Source organism: Sander vitreus, chromosome 16 (genome assembly GCF_031162955.1).
Source record: "Sander vitreus isolate 19-12246 chromosome 16, sanVit1, whole genome shotgun sequence".
In the NCBI taxonomy this organism is placed as follows: domain Eukaryota; kingdom Metazoa; phylum Chordata; class Actinopteri; order Perciformes; family Percidae; genus Sander; species Sander vitreus.
Window position 1 is genome coordinate 28,095,238 of NC_135870.1, and position 19,980 is coordinate 28,115,217.

Here is a 19,980-nt window from a genome sequence, read left to right on the forward strand (position 1 = left end):
CTGGGGTGGTACAGCTTTCTGCAGGAACAAATCCCATGAAGAGACCCAACCCAAAACTGAATATATCCTACTAACAAGTATAGTGTAAAGTATACAAAGCCTGATATAGCTTATTCATCTGTGCCATAGAGCTCCAAAACTATTAAAAAGACATGATAGAGCCAGAAACACTCACTAGAGCACCAAATGTGGATTCAACTGCTGCTGAAAATAGTCTCCAACAATTGCAGTATTCCTCCTGTCTGAGTAATGTTTGCCAAAACTACAGTTCCTATCTTATAGTGGCCAGAAATTATTAATATTTTTAGTCTTTATCTGCTCTCGTTCTGCTGGAAATTCCGCCGGATGTCCGTTTTCGGATGTCCCGTCACCTTCCTCTTTCTTTGTGTTGGCGTACTAAACTCCGGTGGATTTGTGAGGACTATGGTTAACTGCTCCTCAGATCTCTGCAGGGGAAATCCAGACAGCTAGCTAGACTATCTGTCCAATCTGAGTTTTCTGTTGAACGACTAAAACAACTTTTGAACGTACGCGTTCCACCAAAAACATGTTTCTTCCATTTTGCAGAGGCGCCGTTACTCCATCCAGCGCTTAGCGCCGCCCAAGACGAATGTGATTGGTTTAAAGAAATGCCAATAAACAAGAGCATGTGTTTCTCCCATCCCAAAATGCTGTGTGGACTAGTCAGACCCTCCTCCGCAGCGCTGTGGAGGAAGGTCTGGCAAAGCAAAACCATTTTTAAAGTATTAGGGAGTGATTTCATAGCGGTTTCTCCTACCCAACTGTAAAGTTTTAAAGGTTCTAAAGGTTTCAATTCATGACATAGGAGTTTCTATGTAAATATATATGGAACATGGGGCGTTTTTACATAGTTCTTAACAATAATTTCATACTGATCTTGTCTCAGTGTATATTTTGTGTTTATGTCAGTGTGTCAGCACTCACGTGTATCCCTCCACCATCCTGCGGGCGTAGGTGGCAGCGTCAGGGAAGGACTGCAGGTATGACAGCACCTCACTGGCAACGCTGAGCACACGCAGCTTATACAGGTGAGTGTCAGCCAGGACGTTCCCCTGCTTCTCCAGACACTCACAGCACAACTTCATCACCTGAGAGAGGACAGACAGAACACAGTGCAGGGGAAAGACAAAAAAAAGGTGAAGCATATTAAAGCTTTAGTGCGTAACTTTTTGATATTAATAAACGTCCATTACATTCAAGCCATTGCCAAATGAGTTGCTACAAAGCTAATTAAGACTCTCTCTGCATGTCTCAGTATGGCTATGATCAGAAGATTGTGTCGTCCGGTGACTTTCCCGCACAGGAGCTTGAGTGAAGATAATGACCTCTTCTGAAGAGTCCATCATGTTTTTTTAATCCTCCGTGTCCTCCTTGGCTACTAGCAGCTGCGTGGAGGAGGGGTGGAGGTGGTGCACGATCACGCTAGCAAGCCTACCGTGATCGCGCACCACCCCCACCCCTCATGTGGATGTGTCAACAGTTTTGTTGTCATTACTTAGAATTTACTCACAGGGGCGATGTTCTTTATAACTTTTTATGATGTCTTTGTTGGGTTTTTTCTGCGTTTTTTGGACATTTTTTTAGTTTTTTCGGACTTTTTTTGTCACTTTTTTCAACGTTCTTTGAGCAATTTTCTTTTTCAAATGCTATAAAATTTGAATAAAACACACAAATTCAATGAAAGTAATGAACTGATCATTTATTTTACATGTGAAAAGCGTTGTACAGAACCATCCACGTTATTTTTTGACAATTTGGTTGAGAGAAACCTAAATTTCTGATATAGAAACTTTTTGAAAATGGGTCAAATTTGACCTGAGGACAACAGGAGCGTTAATAGAATAGAAGACACTTTATTGTCCCTGAGGGGAAATTTGTCTTGTGCTACAATCTGTTGCTTCACAACACAAACATGTAATAGAAAAAACATTCTAAAATCGACATAAAATCAACATAAAAACATAAACACAACATCAACGGAGCATCTTAGGACATAAAAGGACACATATGACTGTACAGACAATACAACACATCTCAAATAGTAACTGTCATAATTAAAGGTGCCGTACGTAGGATTGCGAAGATCCAGGACTTTGAACATTTGAACATGGACATCTTCTCAGTCCCTCCCCCCCTTTCCGCTAAAGCCCAAAACGGTCTCCTAAGCCCCTCCCCCCACAAGGGCAATGAATGCGTGTGCTTGGGGGAATTACTAGAATTGTTGGGGCTTTGTAAACTATAGAGTGTGGTCTAGACCTACTCTATCTGTAAAGTGTCTCGAGATAACTCCTGTTATGATTTGATACTATAAATAAAATTGAATTGAATTGAAATTGAAATTGAGCAAGCACTTTTGCTCTGTTGTGCTAAGATTTACTATTGGCGTTCAGTAGCTATAGTCACGAGACCAAACTTCATCATGGAGCACAACCCAACACCTCCACAAGAAATTGTTGAAATTTGAGAGAAAGAAATGGAGAAAAGCTGAAAGCAGTGTTGTGTACCTGGTGGTAATCCTTCTCAATACGGGACCTCTCAATCTTCTCCAGACAGTCTTTACTGATGGCAGTCGCCTCTTTCACCTGATCAGCAGAGGGCTGAGAGGGAGACACAACGACAAAACAGCTAAAATATATTGAATATACAATATTCTCATAATCAAAAAAGGGTAAAAAAAGAAAAAGGAGTCTGTATTTTGTGTGAGTAGTATCATATGCAAACCCAACTTTGTTCCCCTCGCTCTCTGCAGCAGCCATCATCAGGTCGTCCTTGATGTGCTGGCTGCAGTGTTCGCAGGAGCACTCGAAGTGGTAACGCTCCTTCAGCTTCCTCTGGCGGTCAGCAGACAAGTTGAGGAAGTCCACGTAGCTGACGGTCAGCTCCTGACCCGCTGAGATTTTCCCCAAAGCTCGCAGCTCGATCCTGGGACAGAGAGGGACAGGGCGGGGGTTTATTTCTGGCTCTAATAATGCATGTTTTATGTTAAACCTCTGCACTGGAATCCCAATCCAAATCCCAATATTGTGTCAATGATGATAAAATCAGCAGTGTTTGGAGTAACAGTAATGTATTCCTTTTTGCTGTAACGTAGTAATATAACGCATTACTAATTACATTTCGGTAATATTATACTCCTTACAATCTAAGTAACGCAAGTTACAACGCATTTTAACACAACATTTAGTGGTGTATTGTTTTTGGGTGAGAGATGACTGCAGAGACAGATACATTTGCGAGATGGACATTATTTTCAGGAGTTATTACGCTGCGTTGAAGCGAGCTGTCCACGCACTGTTCCCGTGGTCAGAGCCAGAACCAGAGACGCTACGGACAACATCTGTGTCCCAACAGCAGTGTGTCCGAGCTGCTGACAGATACAAACATGTCAGGAATTAATGTTGAGGCTTGCTATACGTACAGTTGTGTTCAAAATAATAGCAGTCCAACATCACTAACCTCATAAATCTAATTTTTCAGTAGAAGTGATATTTCTACATGGCAAATAATTTACTAGTAAGTGTTGTAGAGTCATAGAAAACCAACAGTCCCAACAGTCATGACATGATGCTGCTCATTCTGTGTAATTGAATCTGTAATTGAAAGGGGCATGTTCAAAATAATAGCAGTGTTGTGTTCAATTAGTGAGGTGACTGATTCTGTGAAGATACAGGTGTCAATTATGGCCCATATTTAAGGAAGGAAGGAAGCAAATGTGCATGCTGGTTATAGTGCATTTCACACTGAAATACTCAGCTAAATGGATCCATCCAGACATTGCTCTGAGGAACAGCAGACTTTGATCAAAAAGTTGTTTGGAGAGGGGAAAACATATAAAGAAGTGCAGAAAAGTATAGGCTGCTCAGCCAAAATGATTCCAAATGCCTTGAAATGGCATCCAAAGCCTGAACAACGTGGGAAAAAACGGTCAACTACCATTCGAATGGATCGAAGAATAGCCAAAATGGTAAAGGCTCAACCAATGATCAGCTCCAGGAAAATCAAAGAAGACTTAAAGTTACCTGTGAGTACTGTTACGATCAGAAGAAGGCTATGTGAAGCAAAGCTATCAGCTAGAAGCCCCCGCAAAGTCCCATTGCTGAAAAAAAGACATGTACTGGATAGGTTGAAATTTGCCAAAGGACACATTGACTGGCCAAAGGAGAAATGGAGCAACATTCTGTGGACTGATGAGAGCAAAGTTGTTCTTTTTGGGTCTAGGGGCCGCAGACAGTTTGTCCGACGACCCCCGTGCACTGAATACAAGCCACAGTACACTGAAGACAGTAAAGCATGGTGGTGCAAAAATCATGTTATGGGGGTGTTTCTCATACTGTGGTGTTGGGCCTATTTATCACATACCAGGGATCATGGATCAGTTTCAATACATCAAAATACTTGAAGAGGTCATGTTGCCTTATGCTGAAGAGGAAATCCCTTTGAAATGGGTCTTTCAACAAGACAATGACCCAAAACACACCAGTATGCGAGGAAAGTCTTGATTCCAGATTAACGAGATTGTTATAGAGTGGCCAGCCCAATCCCCAGACCTCAATCCCATAGAAAACTTGTGGGGTGACATCAAAAATGCTGTTTGAGGCAAAACCCAGTAATGCAGAGGAATTGTGGAACGTAGTTCAATCATCCTGGGCTGGAAAAACTGTTACAGGTGCCAGAAGTTGGTCGACTCAGTGCAACACAGATGTGAAGCAGTTCTCAGAAATAATGGGTATGCAACTAAATATTAGTGCAGTGGTTCAAAGTAAAGCAAACCCTTGAGACATAGTTCAGTTCATACAGTTTGTAAAGAAAAACAGCCTAACATTCCTTTTTCTTCACTTTCTGTAAAGGTAGAACACAAACGATCAATTTTGGTCATGTTTTGATTTGGAATTGAATGTGCAGTGTTCCCAATGCATTGATACTATGGAATTAAAAGCTATTCTAAAGATTTTGAGCATTATTCACTTTTTTAAACACACTGCTATTATTCTGAACACAACTGTAATATTATTTCCATTTTATCAGCCGTGGAGACTGGAGAGTAACTATGCCTGTAGTGGAATGGCTTCGAATGACAACCAAAAATGCTTGTCTTTTACTGTGACCATTTACTGTGCAACATGTTGCAGTTTTACAAACAAGAAAGTGAGCAACTAAAGCTTGACGGACATGTTGCATCTACCGTCTCACGTTCATCTCAGTAAGCTAGCAAGAGTCGAGTACACGACAGACAACTTCCGTGTAGGCTACTTCAAAATAAAAGCACTTCCTGTGACGGTTCGCAGTAAAACTAAATTACTGTTAAATAAGGTTGTGTACCTTTTCACATATCAGCTGTAAATCAAGTACTGTAAATAATGTAAATAGTGAGTTTTAATCACACTATAATTGACTATTTCCTCTTAGAGTGTTTTAAACTAAACAACATGAATTTCTTATTCAAGTGCTATAAACAAACATTTTACAACAATGCCGTACTTCAATACAATGTAAGGTACTTTTAATTGAGTATTTTCATTTTCTCCTACTTGCCTATTGTACGTTTTACTTACCTATTTTTATAGCTTTAGTTACTTTGCATATTCATATTAATTATACAAAATATTATGAATAATCTATGATGTACAGTGGATAAAGAGGAGACTTTATTGATCTGGTGGTGAAATTCACAAGCTAGCTGCCAAATCAAACTTCCGCTGTTATCTTGGTGAAAGTAACTCAAAAGTAATGCAAAAGTAGTGTAACGCATTACAATTCAGAGACAGTAATATTACAATATTACTGTCTCTGAATTGTACCTGCTTCATGTAGTTCTACTCGAACATAGGGGTAATAGGGTAATTAGTTATATATAACTAATTACTCTCAAATGACAGTAACTAGTAATCTATAATGTATTACATTTTGGAAGTAATTTGCCCAACACTGAAAATCAGTACCAGTTGAAGCCATATACAAACCATGGACAGAGCCAAGCTAGCCATTTCCCCCTGCTTCCTGCCTTTATGCTAAGCTAGGCTAACCATCTGCTGACTCTAGCTTCATATTTAGCTTACCGACACGAGAGTGATCAACCTTCTCATCTGACCAAAGTGTATTTCCCAAAATGTCAAACTGTTCCTTTAATTTATACACTACCTTATGCTGACTCATGCATTTCTCAATGCATTACTTCCCTTTATTTGTTTATTTATCATCGACAATGCATTTTATCAGGCATCATTATACATGTTAGTTAAATTAATGACAGTGGTTCTCAACCTGGGGGTTGGGACCCCCAACGGGGTCACGAGATCTTTTATGGGGGTCGCCAGATGGTTGGGGAGAAAAAAATACCTATTTTAGACTGGGGAATGTTTTTTATATTATTGTGTGAAGTTTGTTACATTTCATGTGTTATATTCAGAGCTTCATTTGTAAATGAAGAGCTCATAATCATCAGAGCATTCACAAAAAAATCACTCAAAATCAGCAGGGGGAGGCGCATAGGAACAGCTGTGTACAGCGGTTTGCAGCTCTTTTCTCGTCGTCGTGACTTAAAGGTCCCATGACATGCTGCTTTTTGGATGCTTTTATATAGGCCTTAGTGGTCCCCTAATACTTTTATCTGAAGTCTCTTTCCCGAAGTTCAGCCTTGGTGCAGAATTACAGCCACTAGAGCCAGTCCCACAATGAGCTTTCCTTAGTATGTGCCATTTCTGTGTCTGTAGCTTTAAACGCTATTGAGGAGGAGAGAGGCAAGGTGGAGGGTGGGGGTGTGGCCTTGACCAGCTGCCATGCTTCGCTTGTTTTCAAGCCATGATGTCTCTCTCTCGCTCTCATGGGTGGGCCAAATTCTCTGGGCGGGCAAAGCAGAGAAAGGGGAGGTAACCTTTCCCCTTATGACGTCATAAGGAGGAGATTCCAGATCGGCCCATCTGAGCTTTCATTTTCTCGAAGGCAGAGCAGGATACCCAGAGCTTGGTTTACATCTATCGCCATTTCTAGCCACTGGGAGACCATAGGCAGGCTGGGGGAACTCACATTAATGTTAAAAAACCTCATAAAGTCAAATTTTCATGCCATGGGACCTTTAAGAGATGATTAAATGAAGATGATTGAATGAAATGCTGTAAACGTTTGAGTGGTCATGAAACAAATCTTGCTATAGGTCATATTTTATGTTGTAATTCTATCTAGTTTTTAATAGACAAAATGGATTTAGCACACACATTTTTCAGCCCCTTATAACCACATCATGTAACAGAGGTTGAGGGCTGATCAGCTGTAATACGTACCTCCTCTGAGAGTGGAGAGCGGAGCTCACCGCTGCCTGGCTGCAAAAAAAGAAGCAAAGTGTCAATTCATTTAAACAGTTATATGAATTATACTGGTCTTTTGTTTCAAATAAAGCATCAACAATTCATTATGGTCCACAAAATCTAGTTTTGTTATTGTACTTAATGTTGTGCTCATAATTCATTTTCTTCGTAGCTTAGTAGTTTCTGTCGCCCCCATGAGGAATTCTAAGTAATTACAACAAAACTATCGGCGCATCCACATGATACAAGCCTTCGGGGATCATGTACCACCCCCCACCCACCTCCTCCATGCACTTGCTAGTAGCGTTTATCCTGTCAAATCATGGCGGACATGGAGAATTAAAAAAAAACATGATGGACTCTTCAGAAGAGTTAATCATATTGTAATGTGTATGTCCTCTTTGTCTCCAAAGCTGAATGCTGCCGTTGTCCTTTCTCAGCAGTGGTGTAAAACGCATCACTCAAGCTGCTGCGCACGAATCCCGCTGGCCCATTTTGTAAACATAGCCATACTGGGAAATACAGAGAGAGTTTTGCGAAGCTTATTTGGCAATGGCTCGAATGTAACAGCCTTTCATTACTATAAAATAGTACACAATAGCACAATAGCTTTAGTTACTTATTTATAAGATAATTACACAGAGATCTCTCATTGTGATTTTACAGGAGCGGTAGCTTGGATACCTACTTGCCGTGGTTGAGGATGACGGTGCAGTTGGGCCAACAGTCATGGTTGACCAGACAAAGGTTGGGGAAAAGTCCCACACCAACAGCCTGCAGGCCTCTCTGGTCACTCAGTGTGAATCCATTACATTTGATCTACAGAGACAAATAGAGAGGGAAGGGTGGGAGGGAAGGTGGGGGTATGGGAGAAACAAAGTACCCAGGTTTATTTCTGAAGCTGTCTTTCCTATTGCACTTTCTCAGAGTTGAGATCAGCTTGTTCTGCAAGACAGGAGCTTCAGGTTCTATGATTTCTTCCCTTGCAGTAATATATTCACCAGAGAGAGACAACTTTCATTTCATCTGTCTCTTGTATGGAAGCAAATAAGAGACATAAGTATTAGAATTTGAACAGCCACTAAATATTTAATATTGAAATATTTTACTTGTATCTGAATTTGTGACAAGTGAATAAAAAAAATATTCCAATTCTGCTTTTGAAAAGCAAATCAAGAAATTTTATATTTTTAATTGCAAAGAGGTGAATTTACAACAAATGAATTCCATACTCATGAAGCACTAGTGCATAATGAGACATTTGTTCTTACAATGCCAAAGATGTGTGAGATGTAGTCGGCCGAGTGCTGCTGTCTTCCACAAGACCAGTATTCTAGGAAGGTGTGCACGTCAGTCTTGAGCTGCTTGAGGTCTTCTTCAGGTAGGTCAGCCACGTGGTCCTGCAGGTGGTCCACTGAGATCAGCTGGCTGTCTGACACAATGCCTGTGTCCTTGTATATACGCCACAGCACACGGGCGGCCAGACTGGGTAAGGGAGAGAGACATCACTGTCATATTCAGATATTATCACACAAGCACAATTTCTTGTTGTCAATCAACATCTGTGTACATCCTCTAATAATAAATATGATTGATTGATTTATTTATTGATTGATTGATTGATGTTTAAGTAACATTTTTTCCCAACAAGGTTCTAAGACAATAAGCCTAACAGACAATACATGATGCATCACATAATGTACAGAATTACATTACAGGAGAAGTCAAAATAAATTCTCCTATCAAATCATCGCAGATATAAATATATTATTAAATGTAATGATTTAAAGAACCTGTCTGTCAGCTTACACCGGACATCAGCCAAAGCTCAGACCTGTTCTTCCTTAAATCCCCCCATCCTCATATTCAGAGGGAGGTTGTTCCACAGCAGGGGGACTAGACGGGGGGCACGGGGTGGCACTTGCACCAGCACCCCCCCTGGTGCCCCCCCCCCCCCAATCCATTGGGCTAGAGTGCTTTCAATCTGACAATTGTGATTTCCATCAGATCAGAGTACTGTCACTTGGCTGCCTGTTCTGCCAATCTTCCCAGCCCTTGTCACATGACCAATTAATGTTGCCATGATGACTATCCAAAATTCTGTTACCATGGAACTAGCACTTGAATTGTTTTTAAAAAAGTGGCAGACTGAGCCTATGGAAAATGTGTATTGTATTCAGATATACAATTTGTTTTAAAAATTAAAACAAGTGAAACTAATAATGAACGTGATGTTTCATTTAGCAAAATTGCATTATGTTGTTCTAGCCTATCCAATATTGCTTATATTTCTAAGCAGATTTTCTATGCTGTATTCTGATTAAATGATCAAATAACATACTGACACATTTTCTATTGTAGGGCAACAAATATGGCCTATCATAGATAGATGTGTATCATCTTGTCAGGATACACCACTGTTCCATTGGCCAGCATCAACAGTTCCATCACATTCACTCCTTGGATTAGACCGTCCCAGCTAATGTGCCTCAATTACTTCTTCTGTCTGAATGTCAAATGACAATCTGTCAATTAGATGAGAAGATGGTGTTATGTGGATAGTTGACATTTTTGGAATGGCCATTATAGGATTATCATTAAGTTTGTTCATCCTCTGTGGAACATGAATAATCATCATAAGTCATTGATTTGCAGTAAAGAAAAGGTAACAATGCCATTGAAATCAAAATTGTTCTTCTGATGACCGTCTGATTTGCTTTGTACATTTCATGGCAGCCTGACAAATTTGTATTTGTCTAGGTGGAAATTTTGGCCTGATTGTGGAATTACATTTGAATCTCCGTCATCATCAAGACTAAGTCTACAGTCATACGATTAGCTCTGTGAGGCTGTACTTAGGCACGGTGGTGCTTTAACATAAACATACTGATGTAAAGCAGGTACAATTGTTTACCATGATCACCATCTTAGTTCCGTGTGTTAGCATGCCAACATTTGCTGAATAGCACTAATCAGAAAGTACAGTATTGTCACTTTTGCAGGTATTACGTCATAAACCACATTATTGGACAAAAATGGGACAGACATTTTTACCTGATAATGCTGCTAGTTTTTACCAAACATATTCAGGGAGAGATATAAGTGTGTCCAAATGGCAATCCATCCAATAGTTAGTTTTGTTTAGACATGTCACTCAAAACCACAAATGTCATTCTCATGGTGGTGCTAGAGGAAAGGTCAAGGGATCACCAAAGCCAGTAGGATTCATCCTCTGTGCACCATGACTGTCTGTATAAATGTAATTGTAATAGTTTCAGTCTCGAACAAAGTGGTGGTGACCAAAAAAAACAACTAAAAAACATTAGAATTCACCCTTTGTGGAACATATCCACAACAAATTTCATGGAAATCCATCCCTCTGTGTTTGAGACACAGAGGTGTTTTAGAGGAACAGTCAGGTAGGGACACTAAAATCATCCTCTGGGCACACAGAACACCCATATAAAATGTCATACCCATGTGGCCAGCAGTTGTTGAGATATGTTGCTGACCAACTGACCAGATATATATCTGTTAACCATTATTTGAAGTGGTCTTACATTTGCTATTCTGAATTGTAAAGGCAACTGTCCCAACCTTCTGAGGTCACTACTTGAAGATATTTAATAATTGTTCCAATCATAGATGTTAAACCACTGAACAGAATAGGCATGAACAAAGTAACAGTGTCATAGTTGAGACAAGGAGAACATCTTGTTCCGCAAGACAGGAGCTTCAGTTTATGATTTCTTCCCTTGCAGTAATATATTCACCAGAGAGTGACTGATTGTTGTGCGTAAATGTCTAAGCTACAGCTTTCATTTCATCTGTCTCCTTTATGAAAGCAAATAAGAGACATAAGTATTTGAAGCCACTGAATCTTAATATTGAAATATTTTACTTTGAAAGCCATGTAACTGAATGTATTTATTGTGAATTCATCTCTTGATTTGCAATTATAAAAGCTGAATTTGAATATACTCTTTTCAGTGGTCACAAATTCAGATCCAAAACTTCAAGTTACAAAATTTGAAAAATAAATCAATTCAGGTTGTTCAAAATCAAATTGGCCAAATTCAGATAAATAAATTAATAATTGAAGTTGAAAACTGGGCGACTCCCATCGTTCTCCCTGGCAGTCATCTTTGAGTTTCAATTTTCGAGCAGCTTTCTTGGATCATATAACTAATAGACCGTTCTCTGACCAGAAGTTGGTTCGATTGCATTCAGGCTCGATTGCCTACTATAGATGTTGCTATGTATATTTTGTTTAACTTTAATTTTTGGATAAAAAAATAAAAATAAAAAAAAGAAGAAAATTCAGGTTTTGTCATATTTTCATTTCTTCACAACAAATAAATTCTGATGCCTTCCCAGGCCTTCCCAGAGATTTAGTTCCTCCACCTAGTCCTGGGTCTTCCCTGAGGCCTTCGCCTAGCTGGACGTGCCTGGAACACCTCCCTAGGGAGGCGCCCAGGGGGCATCCTTACCAGAGCTTTGCGTTCTGGCTCAGCTCTCTTTTCGTCACAACGGAGGGATAAAGTGAGTGTAATACTGCCCCCGCTGCACCAATTCTACGGCCAATCTCCCGCTCCATCGTCCCCTCACTCACGAACAAGACCCCAAGGTACTCCTTCATTTGGGGTTAGGACTCATTCCCAACCTGGAGTAGGCACTCCATCGGTTTCCTGCCGAGAACCATGGCCTCAGATTTAGAGGTGCTGATCCTCATCCCAGGTGCTTCACACTCGGCTGCGAGCCGATCCAGTGAGTGCTGAAGGTCACAGGCCGATGATGTCATCAGGACCATATCATCTGCAAAAAGCAGCGATGGGATCCCCAGCCCACCGAACTGCAAACCCTCCCCACCATGACTACACCTTGATATCCTGTCAATGAATATCACAAACAGGATTGGTGACAAAGCGCAGCCCTGACGGAGGCCAACCCTCACCTGAAACGAGTCCGACTTACTGGACACAGCTCTTGCTTTGGTTGTACAGAGATTGGATAGCCCTGGAAAGGGGCCCCCTCACCCCATACTCCGGCAGCACCTCCCACAATATCTCCCGGGGGATCCGATCATATGCCTCCAGATCCACAAAACACATGGGCATACTCCCAGGCCCCCTCCAGGATTCTTGCGAGAGTGAAGAGCTGGTCCGTTGTTCTACGTCCAGGACGGAATCTGCATTGTACCGCTTCAATCTGAGGTTTGACTATTGGCCGAACCCCCTTTCCAGCACCTTGGAGTAGACTTTACCAGTGAGGCTGAGAAGTCTGATACCCGTGTAATGTAACACCCTCTGGTCCCCCTTTTTGAACAGGGGAACCACCACCCCGGTCTGCCACTCCTTAGGCACTGTCCCAAACTTCCACGCAATGTTGAAGAGGTGTGTCATCCAAGACAGCTCCTCTACACCCAGAGCTTTCAGCATTTCTGGACAATCTTAACAACCCCTTTGCCACTGTGAAGTTTTTTGACTACCTTAGTGACATCCACCAGGGAAATTGACAACAATCACCCATGATCCTCCAGCTGAACTCTAACATAGAGGGTGTGTTAGTTGGTTAGTATTGGATTCAGGAGTTCTTTAAAGTGCTCGTAACAACGTCCAATTACCTCCTCAATTGAGGTCAACAGTGTCCCATCCTTAATGTACACAGCTTAAAAGGTTCCCCAATCCCCCCTTCTGAGGTGGCGAGCGGTTTTCCAGAAGCACCTTGGTGCCGACCGAAAATCCTTCTCCATGTCTTCAATGAACTTCTCCCACACCCACTGCTTTGCCTCTTTCACGGCAGAGGCTGCAGCCCTTCAGGCCCTTCGGGCCCATCGGGCCCTTTCGGGTAGGCAGTTGCAGGGTACTGCCTCCTCTGGGATAACATATCCCGGAAAGACTCCTTCTTCAGTCGGACGGCTTCCCTGACCACCGGTGTCCACCACGGTGTTCGAGGGTTACTGCCCCTTGAGACACCTAAGTCCCTGAGACCACAGCTCCCTGCTTCAGCAATGGAAGCTTTGAACATTGCCCACTCAGGTTCAATGCCCCCAACCTCCACAGGGATGGACAAAAAGCTCTGCCGGAGGTCTGTCGCACAGGGGCCTCCTCCAGATGTTCCCAGTTCAGAATCTTCCCCCCACCCCCTGACCCAACTCAGATGGTGATCGGTTGACAGCTCCGCCCCTTTCTTCACTCGAGTGTCCAAAACATGCGGCCTCAGATCAGATACAATTACAAAATTGATCATCGACCTTCGGCCTATGGTGCTCTGGTACCAGGTACACTTATGAGCATCCCTATGTTCGTACATGGTGTTCATTATAGACAATCCATGACTAGCTCAGAAGTCTAACAACAAACGGCCGCTTGGGTTAAGATCAGGGAGGCCATGCCTCCCAATCACGCAGAACTATGGCGTCCCCTACTGGAGCCCCATGCAGGACTCCATTCAGGGTCTCCAAGAAGGCTGAATACTCCGAGCTTTTGTTTGGTGCATATACACAAACAACAGTCAGAGTTTTTTCCCCCCACAACTTGCAGCTGTAGGGAGGCGACCCTCTCGTCCACCGGTGTAAACTCCAACGTAGCGGCGCTCAGCCGGGGACTTGTGAGTATCCCCACACCCTGGGCAACTCCTGAGAAGAAAAGAGTCCAACCTCTACCCAGGAGTACGGTTCCAGAACCGAGACTGTGCCACAGGTAAGCCCCACCAGATCTAATTGGTAGCGCTCCTTCTCCCGCACAAGTTCCGGCTCCTTCCCACACAGAGAGGTGACGTTCCACGTCCCCAGAGCCACCCTCTGCCGCCCGGGTCTGGTCCGTCAAGGCCCCTGACCTTCACTGCCACCCGTGTAGCAGCGCACCCAACCCCAGCGGTTCTTCCCGCAAGTGGTGGGCCCATGGGATGGAGAAGGGGTGCCACGTTGCTTCTTCAGACTGAGCCCGGCCAGGCTCCATGGCAAACCCGGAAACCAGGCGCTCGCTGACAAGCCCTCCATCTGGGCCTGGCTCCAGGCGGGGGCCCCAGGCTTTCAGGGTAACTCCAACTCTACCTCGTTGATTCATAGGGTTATTGAACCATTCTTTGTCTGGCCCCTCGCTTGGGACCACTTTGCCATGGGAGACCCTACCAGGAGCACCAGGGTCCAGACAACACAGCCCTCAGGTTCATAGGGACACATAAGGTAATGGTTCCCGGAGAGGCGAATACATGGTTTTCAAATTAAAATATTTCAATATTAACTATTCAGTGGCTGTTAAAAATCAAATACTTATGTCTCTTATTTGCTTCGATACTCCTGCAGATTCTTCAGGTCCACGCAGGATAGACTCAGTTTTCCTTACCGAACATTCTCGCTGGGGACCTTGCTGATCTTCCTAATGGCTCCACATTCCTGCTTGTGTTCATCCCAGCATGCAGTCTGGCAGGTGCGGTCACAGTAATGGGCAAACTTACACTGGGCACAGCGGTGCAGATTGGCCTGGTGCCGGAAACAGCTGTGGCACACCTGAGTGGCCAAACTGAGAGGGAAACAGACAAAACAAAGAAACTATTACAGTTGAACTTCAAACATCGTTCATTGATTGACATTCAAGATTTGTAGCTTCAATGAATTTGTTGTGTCTTGGGCACAGTGTGACAAAAATAAAATTTGTATTCACTCATTCATTCATATGCATACAATATACAGTATGTGTAAATAAGACATATACACATACACTGTACATACACTACATACATATGTACGTACATATACTTTATATAGTATATAGTATTTTTTCAAAAAAGTTAAGAAAAGTAAATCCAGATTTGCAAGCATGATTACACAGAACTTTTCTATCCTTGTTCTTTTACCTATTTGGATGTCAACGACACAGAAATGCTTGTACTGTGTGAAGTGAACACACCGTTCTCAGTGTATCTGTGTGTGTAAACAGTTTGCACATAGTCCAAAGGGACAGTGAACAGACTTGGTAATGCTTCGGATGAGTGTTGGAACACAGCAAAGCCCTATGCAGCATCACACACACACACACACACACACACACACACACACACACACACACATACACACACACACACACACACACACACACACACACACACACACACACACACACACACACACAGACACATACCTGTCTTACTGTCTTACATTATGCAGATCGCCTCAGTGCATGCCTACTGTATTGGACACCCTCAGTGAGTAAACTCCTGCAGCTACTAGCTCTTATATGGCTCAAACACTATGCTACCAGATCTATGTCTGGCATTCCAGCAAATAGACGGACCAGACTGCACTCACTATAACTTTATTACCCACCAACCTTTTTCAAGAAAGGTGCAGAACACTGTGTATGTTGCAGAATGTAAAAGCTGCAGCTGCATTACTCTACTTGATTAAATGTTGAATGTTACTTGATGCTCCAGGTTTAAAAAGGAAACACATCTGTTGAAGATATGAAAGCCCATAAGACAGAAGACCAGGTGAGAAGTTATTCATGAGAAAAACCTGTTGGAACATCTAACTAACAATAGTAAGTTACAATAGTTAATTATGAGTAGGGCTGTCAATATGAACGCTAAGGAGTTAACGCAAATTCCTTTGAATGCCACTAAGTTTATTGATGCACGATTAACACAGAGGTCAATATTTCCATCTGTTGTTGCTTGATGGGCTTGAGAAGGCCATGTTATGCTTTCAGCATATTTGTTAGCATAGAGTACCTTCAATTCGTTATTCTCGAGAATATTCTAGACAGTATTTGTCATTGTTTTAGATTATTGCAATATTAACAAACATTTGCATAAAGCAAGCATATTTGTCTGCTCCCACGTTGATAGGAGCAATACAAACTTAATGTGCGATTAATCCAAAGTTAACTATGGACAATCATGTGATTAATGGCAATTAAATATTTAAATTGATTGACAGCCCCTAATTATTAGACATTCTCTTCTCATTCATGAAAAAATCTACTACGACACTACCTGCTACTACTACTTAACATAATTTCACATCTAAGATAACGGTTAACGACAGAACATCTTAGCATAATTAATAAGTAAATAAGTAAGTAAATAAACTAGTAAACTACTAAATAAAAGGCAAACACTCAAACAATACAAACCTTCCAGGAGGCACAACACATTCAAGGACAAAGTGCATACGAAACAAATTAGTTTTTTAACAAAATTATGAAATTATGCAGACAATGGGCTATGGTCCTATAGTAAGTACATTGAACAAATCATTGGATGTGCCAAACTTTCCTGACGTTAAAGGAATGATTGAGCAATTTGGCAAATGAGAAGATGATACCAATCTCATGTCTGTGCAGGAAATGTATGGAGCTAGAGCCCGAAGCCGGTTAGCTTAGCTTAGTACAATATAAAGACAGAAAGCAGGGGAACAGCTCTGTCATCCAGCACTAACCCTCCTTTGCCTCTTCAATCACTTTAGTTTTCTTTGGTTCAAATCTTCACAGGGACCTCTCACACTATGTTTAAGTACTTCTTAAACAAGCAAGATACAAAGTGTTAAGAGCTTTAGAGGTGCTGTTGGGTGTATTTTTGAACTTTGGACAGAGCCAGGCTAGCTTCCGAATGTGCCAGCGGCCAGTAGTTATTTGTCAGTGAATCTGGGGGGTGGAGCTTCTGAAGTTGTATTTGTTTAGCAGTTGAGTTCAAATATCAACAATCTTTGCGCAGCATCACTTATTGCACCTTTAAGACTTTAACGTGGCCTCTTTAAAAACTCACTCAGATAGCTACAGCTTATTCAGAATACTGCTGCTAGGGTCCTCACAGAGACAAAGAGGGACCACATCAGTCCAGTTGTCAGATCAGATTTACACTGACTTCAAATTTATTACCTCCGGCAAGGAGTTTATGCTTTCAGTTCGGTTTGTTTGTCAGGATTACTGGAAGAATACTAGCCAGACTTGGTGAAAGGGTGTAGCATGGCCCAAGGAAGAACATATCCAATTTTGGAGCGGATCCGAATCACGGGGCGGATACAAAAAAATATTTTTCACTTTTATTAACACTGCGATACACGACATGCCCTTTGCCGGAGGTCTGCGCTCTCCTTTTAGTTTTAAAATACAATTGGCTTATAATGCACTGCATGGTTTAGGGACCAACATTATGAACCATCCAGACTTCTTGGGTCTGCTAACTGTCACACTACACAAAAAGCGCTGTAAGTGTAGCATATGAATAATGTATAAACAATAGAGGTAAGACCAATGTCTCAAAGCACATACAGACTCAATAGACATTAATCTACTGCATGTAGACAGAAAAAAAAAGTAATTTCTCTATTCCACTACTGCAGAGATTTTTAACCCTCTGAGGTCACTGGAATCTCCTAATTTTTTATTTAAGAAACAAATTTGAAAGCTTGCAAGGTGTCATAATCCTTTTGAGATAGAGCCTCCTTGCTCTTGAAAACTGAATCCAAAAGTATGTCATGCTCAAGCTCACATGACACCTTGTCAGCTTTCTCATTGCTGATGTCATGAGAATATGGGCATCTAGAAATGAGGTCACAGCCCAGAGAAGCCTGACCTACTGTCCACAACGCACCTGCAGTGTGTAAGCTAGATCTGCAAAGCCATGCTCAGTGAGAAAAGATCAGTCTTCCTACCTGTACATCTACAGTCTAAAAACTACAACAACCGGGAGCCTCGTACCTGTCGAAGACCACAGCAGAGAAACTGGGCTCGGCGAAGACCACTTCCCCAGCATTGAGCTCTTTGTTGGCCCTTAGGCCTCGACCTTTCTTCCCAGCATCAAACAGCTCAGCACTCTCCATGTTCCCTACAGTCATCGCACTGGCTAAACAAAACACAGAGGAGGGAGAAAGCTGCTGAGGGTGGGACTGGCAGAGGGATCAGGGACTAAACAAGCCACATGGAGTGGAGGGTTCTCTTGAAATTGTCAGGAGCACTTTCCCCCTCTCTACGTAGCCCGAGTCCTGCAGTAGCCAAAAATAAATTCACCCCCTCTAGGGGTTGTACCACCTCCCTAAAGCGAGAAAGGGGGTGAGCAGTGGGAAATGAGAGGGGCTGGGGGACGTGGTAGAGGTAGAGGTAGTTCATGGGTGTCGTCCCCTTGTTTGGGTTGGTTCCTCCTGTGATATTTTGGTCTGGGGCAGCTGTGGCTGTCTGTCAGATGCACATAACAGGAAACAGAGCCACTCACATTCAATAGCAGCCTCTGTGATGTATCTTTTTCATACAAAATACATTGCACAGTACAGTGAAGGTAAGCCTTTATAGCTGCATTTATTGATTTTTGATTATTTTTTGGTCACTCGGGAGTAGCAGAACAAACTGTAACACAACATTGACATACTTTCACCATATACAGTGGTGTGAAAAAGTGTTTGCCCCCTTCCTCATTTCCTGTTCCTTTGCATGTTTGTCACACTTAAGTGTTTCGGAACATCAAACCAATTTAAACAAAAGTCAAGGACAACACAAGTAAACACAAAATGCAATTTGTAAATGAAGGTGTTTATTATTAAAGGAGAAAAAAAATCCAAACCATCATGGCCCTGTGTGAAAAAGTGATTGCCCCCCTTGTTAAAACATACTATAACTGTGGTTGTCCACACCTGAGTTCAATTTCTCTAGCCACACCCAGGCCTGATTATTGCCACACCTGTTCACAATCAAGGCATCACTTAAATAGGAGCTGCTTGACACAGTAAGGTCCACCAGAAGATCCTTAAAAGCTACACATCATGCCGAGACCCAAAGAAATTCAGGAACAATTGAGAAAGAAAGTAATTGAGATCTATCAGTCTGGAAAGGGTTATAAAGCCATTTCCAAAGCTTTGGGAATCAGCGAACCACAGTGAGAGCCATTATCCACAAATGGCGAAGACATGGAACAGTGGTGAACCTTCCCAGGAGTGGCCGGCCGCCCAAAATTACCCCCAAGAGCGCAGCGACGACTCATCAAGAGGTCACAAAAGACCCCACAACAACGTCCAAGAACTGCAGGCCTCACTTGCCTCAGTTAAGGTCAGCGTTCATGCCTCCACCATCAGGAAAAGACTGGGCAAAAAATGGCCTGCATGGCAGAGTTCCAAGGAGAAAACCACTGCTGAGCAAAAAGAACATCAAAGCTTGTCTCAATTTCTCCAGAACACATCTTGATGATCCCCAAGACTTTTGGGACAACATTCTGTGGACCGATGAGACAAAAGTGGAACTCTTTGGAAGGTGTGTGTCCAAGTATATCTGGCGTAGAAGGAACACTGCATTTCATAAAAAGAACATTATACCAACTGTAAAATATGGTGGTGGTAGTGTGATGGTCTGGGGGCTGTTTTGCTGCTTCAGGACCTGGAAGACTTGCCGTGATAAAAGGAACTATGAATTCTGCTGTCTACCAAGAGATCCTGAAGGAGAATGTCCGACCATCTGTTCGTGTACTCAAGCTGAAACGAACTTGGGTTCTGCAGCAGGACAATGATCCTAAACACACCAGCAAGTCCACCACCGAATGGCTGAAGAAAAAACTAAATGAAGACTTTGGAGTGGCCTAGCCAAAGTCCTGACCTGAATCCTATTGAGATGTTGTGGTATGACCTTAAAAAGGCCGTTCATGCTCGAAAACCCTCTAATGTAACTGAATTAGG

At 42.3% G+C, this 19,980-nt stretch overlaps 1 protein-coding gene across 1 annotated transcript in view; it reads right to left on the reverse strand.

Moving 5' to 3' along the window:
• The window catches only part of smyd1a (SET and MYND domain containing 1a), an 18,610-nt gene extending 451 nt beyond the window's left edge, over window positions 1-18,159 (reverse strand). The window contains exons 1-9 of the mRNA XM_078271585.1: window positions 18,023-18,159; window positions 14,669-14,845; window positions 8,594-8,807; window positions 8,011-8,141; window positions 7,299-7,337; window positions 2,748-2,943; window positions 2,526-2,618; window positions 946-1,109; window positions 1-18 (exon numbers count right to left, since the gene is read on the reverse strand). The exon at window positions 1-18 is cut by the window's left edge and continues 151 nt beyond it. Coding sequence (XP_078127711.1) covers window positions 1-18; window positions 946-1,109; window positions 2,526-2,618; window positions 2,748-2,943; window positions 7,299-7,337; window positions 8,011-8,141; window positions 8,594-8,807; window positions 14,669-14,845; window positions 18,023-18,159 — 1,169 coding nt within the window. The remainder of the gene's footprint in view (window positions 19-945; window positions 1,110-2,525; window positions 2,619-2,747; window positions 2,944-7,298; window positions 7,338-8,010; window positions 8,142-8,593; window positions 8,808-14,668; window positions 14,846-18,022) is intronic.
• Between the last annotated feature and the right edge of the window lie 1,821 nt (window positions 18,160-19,980).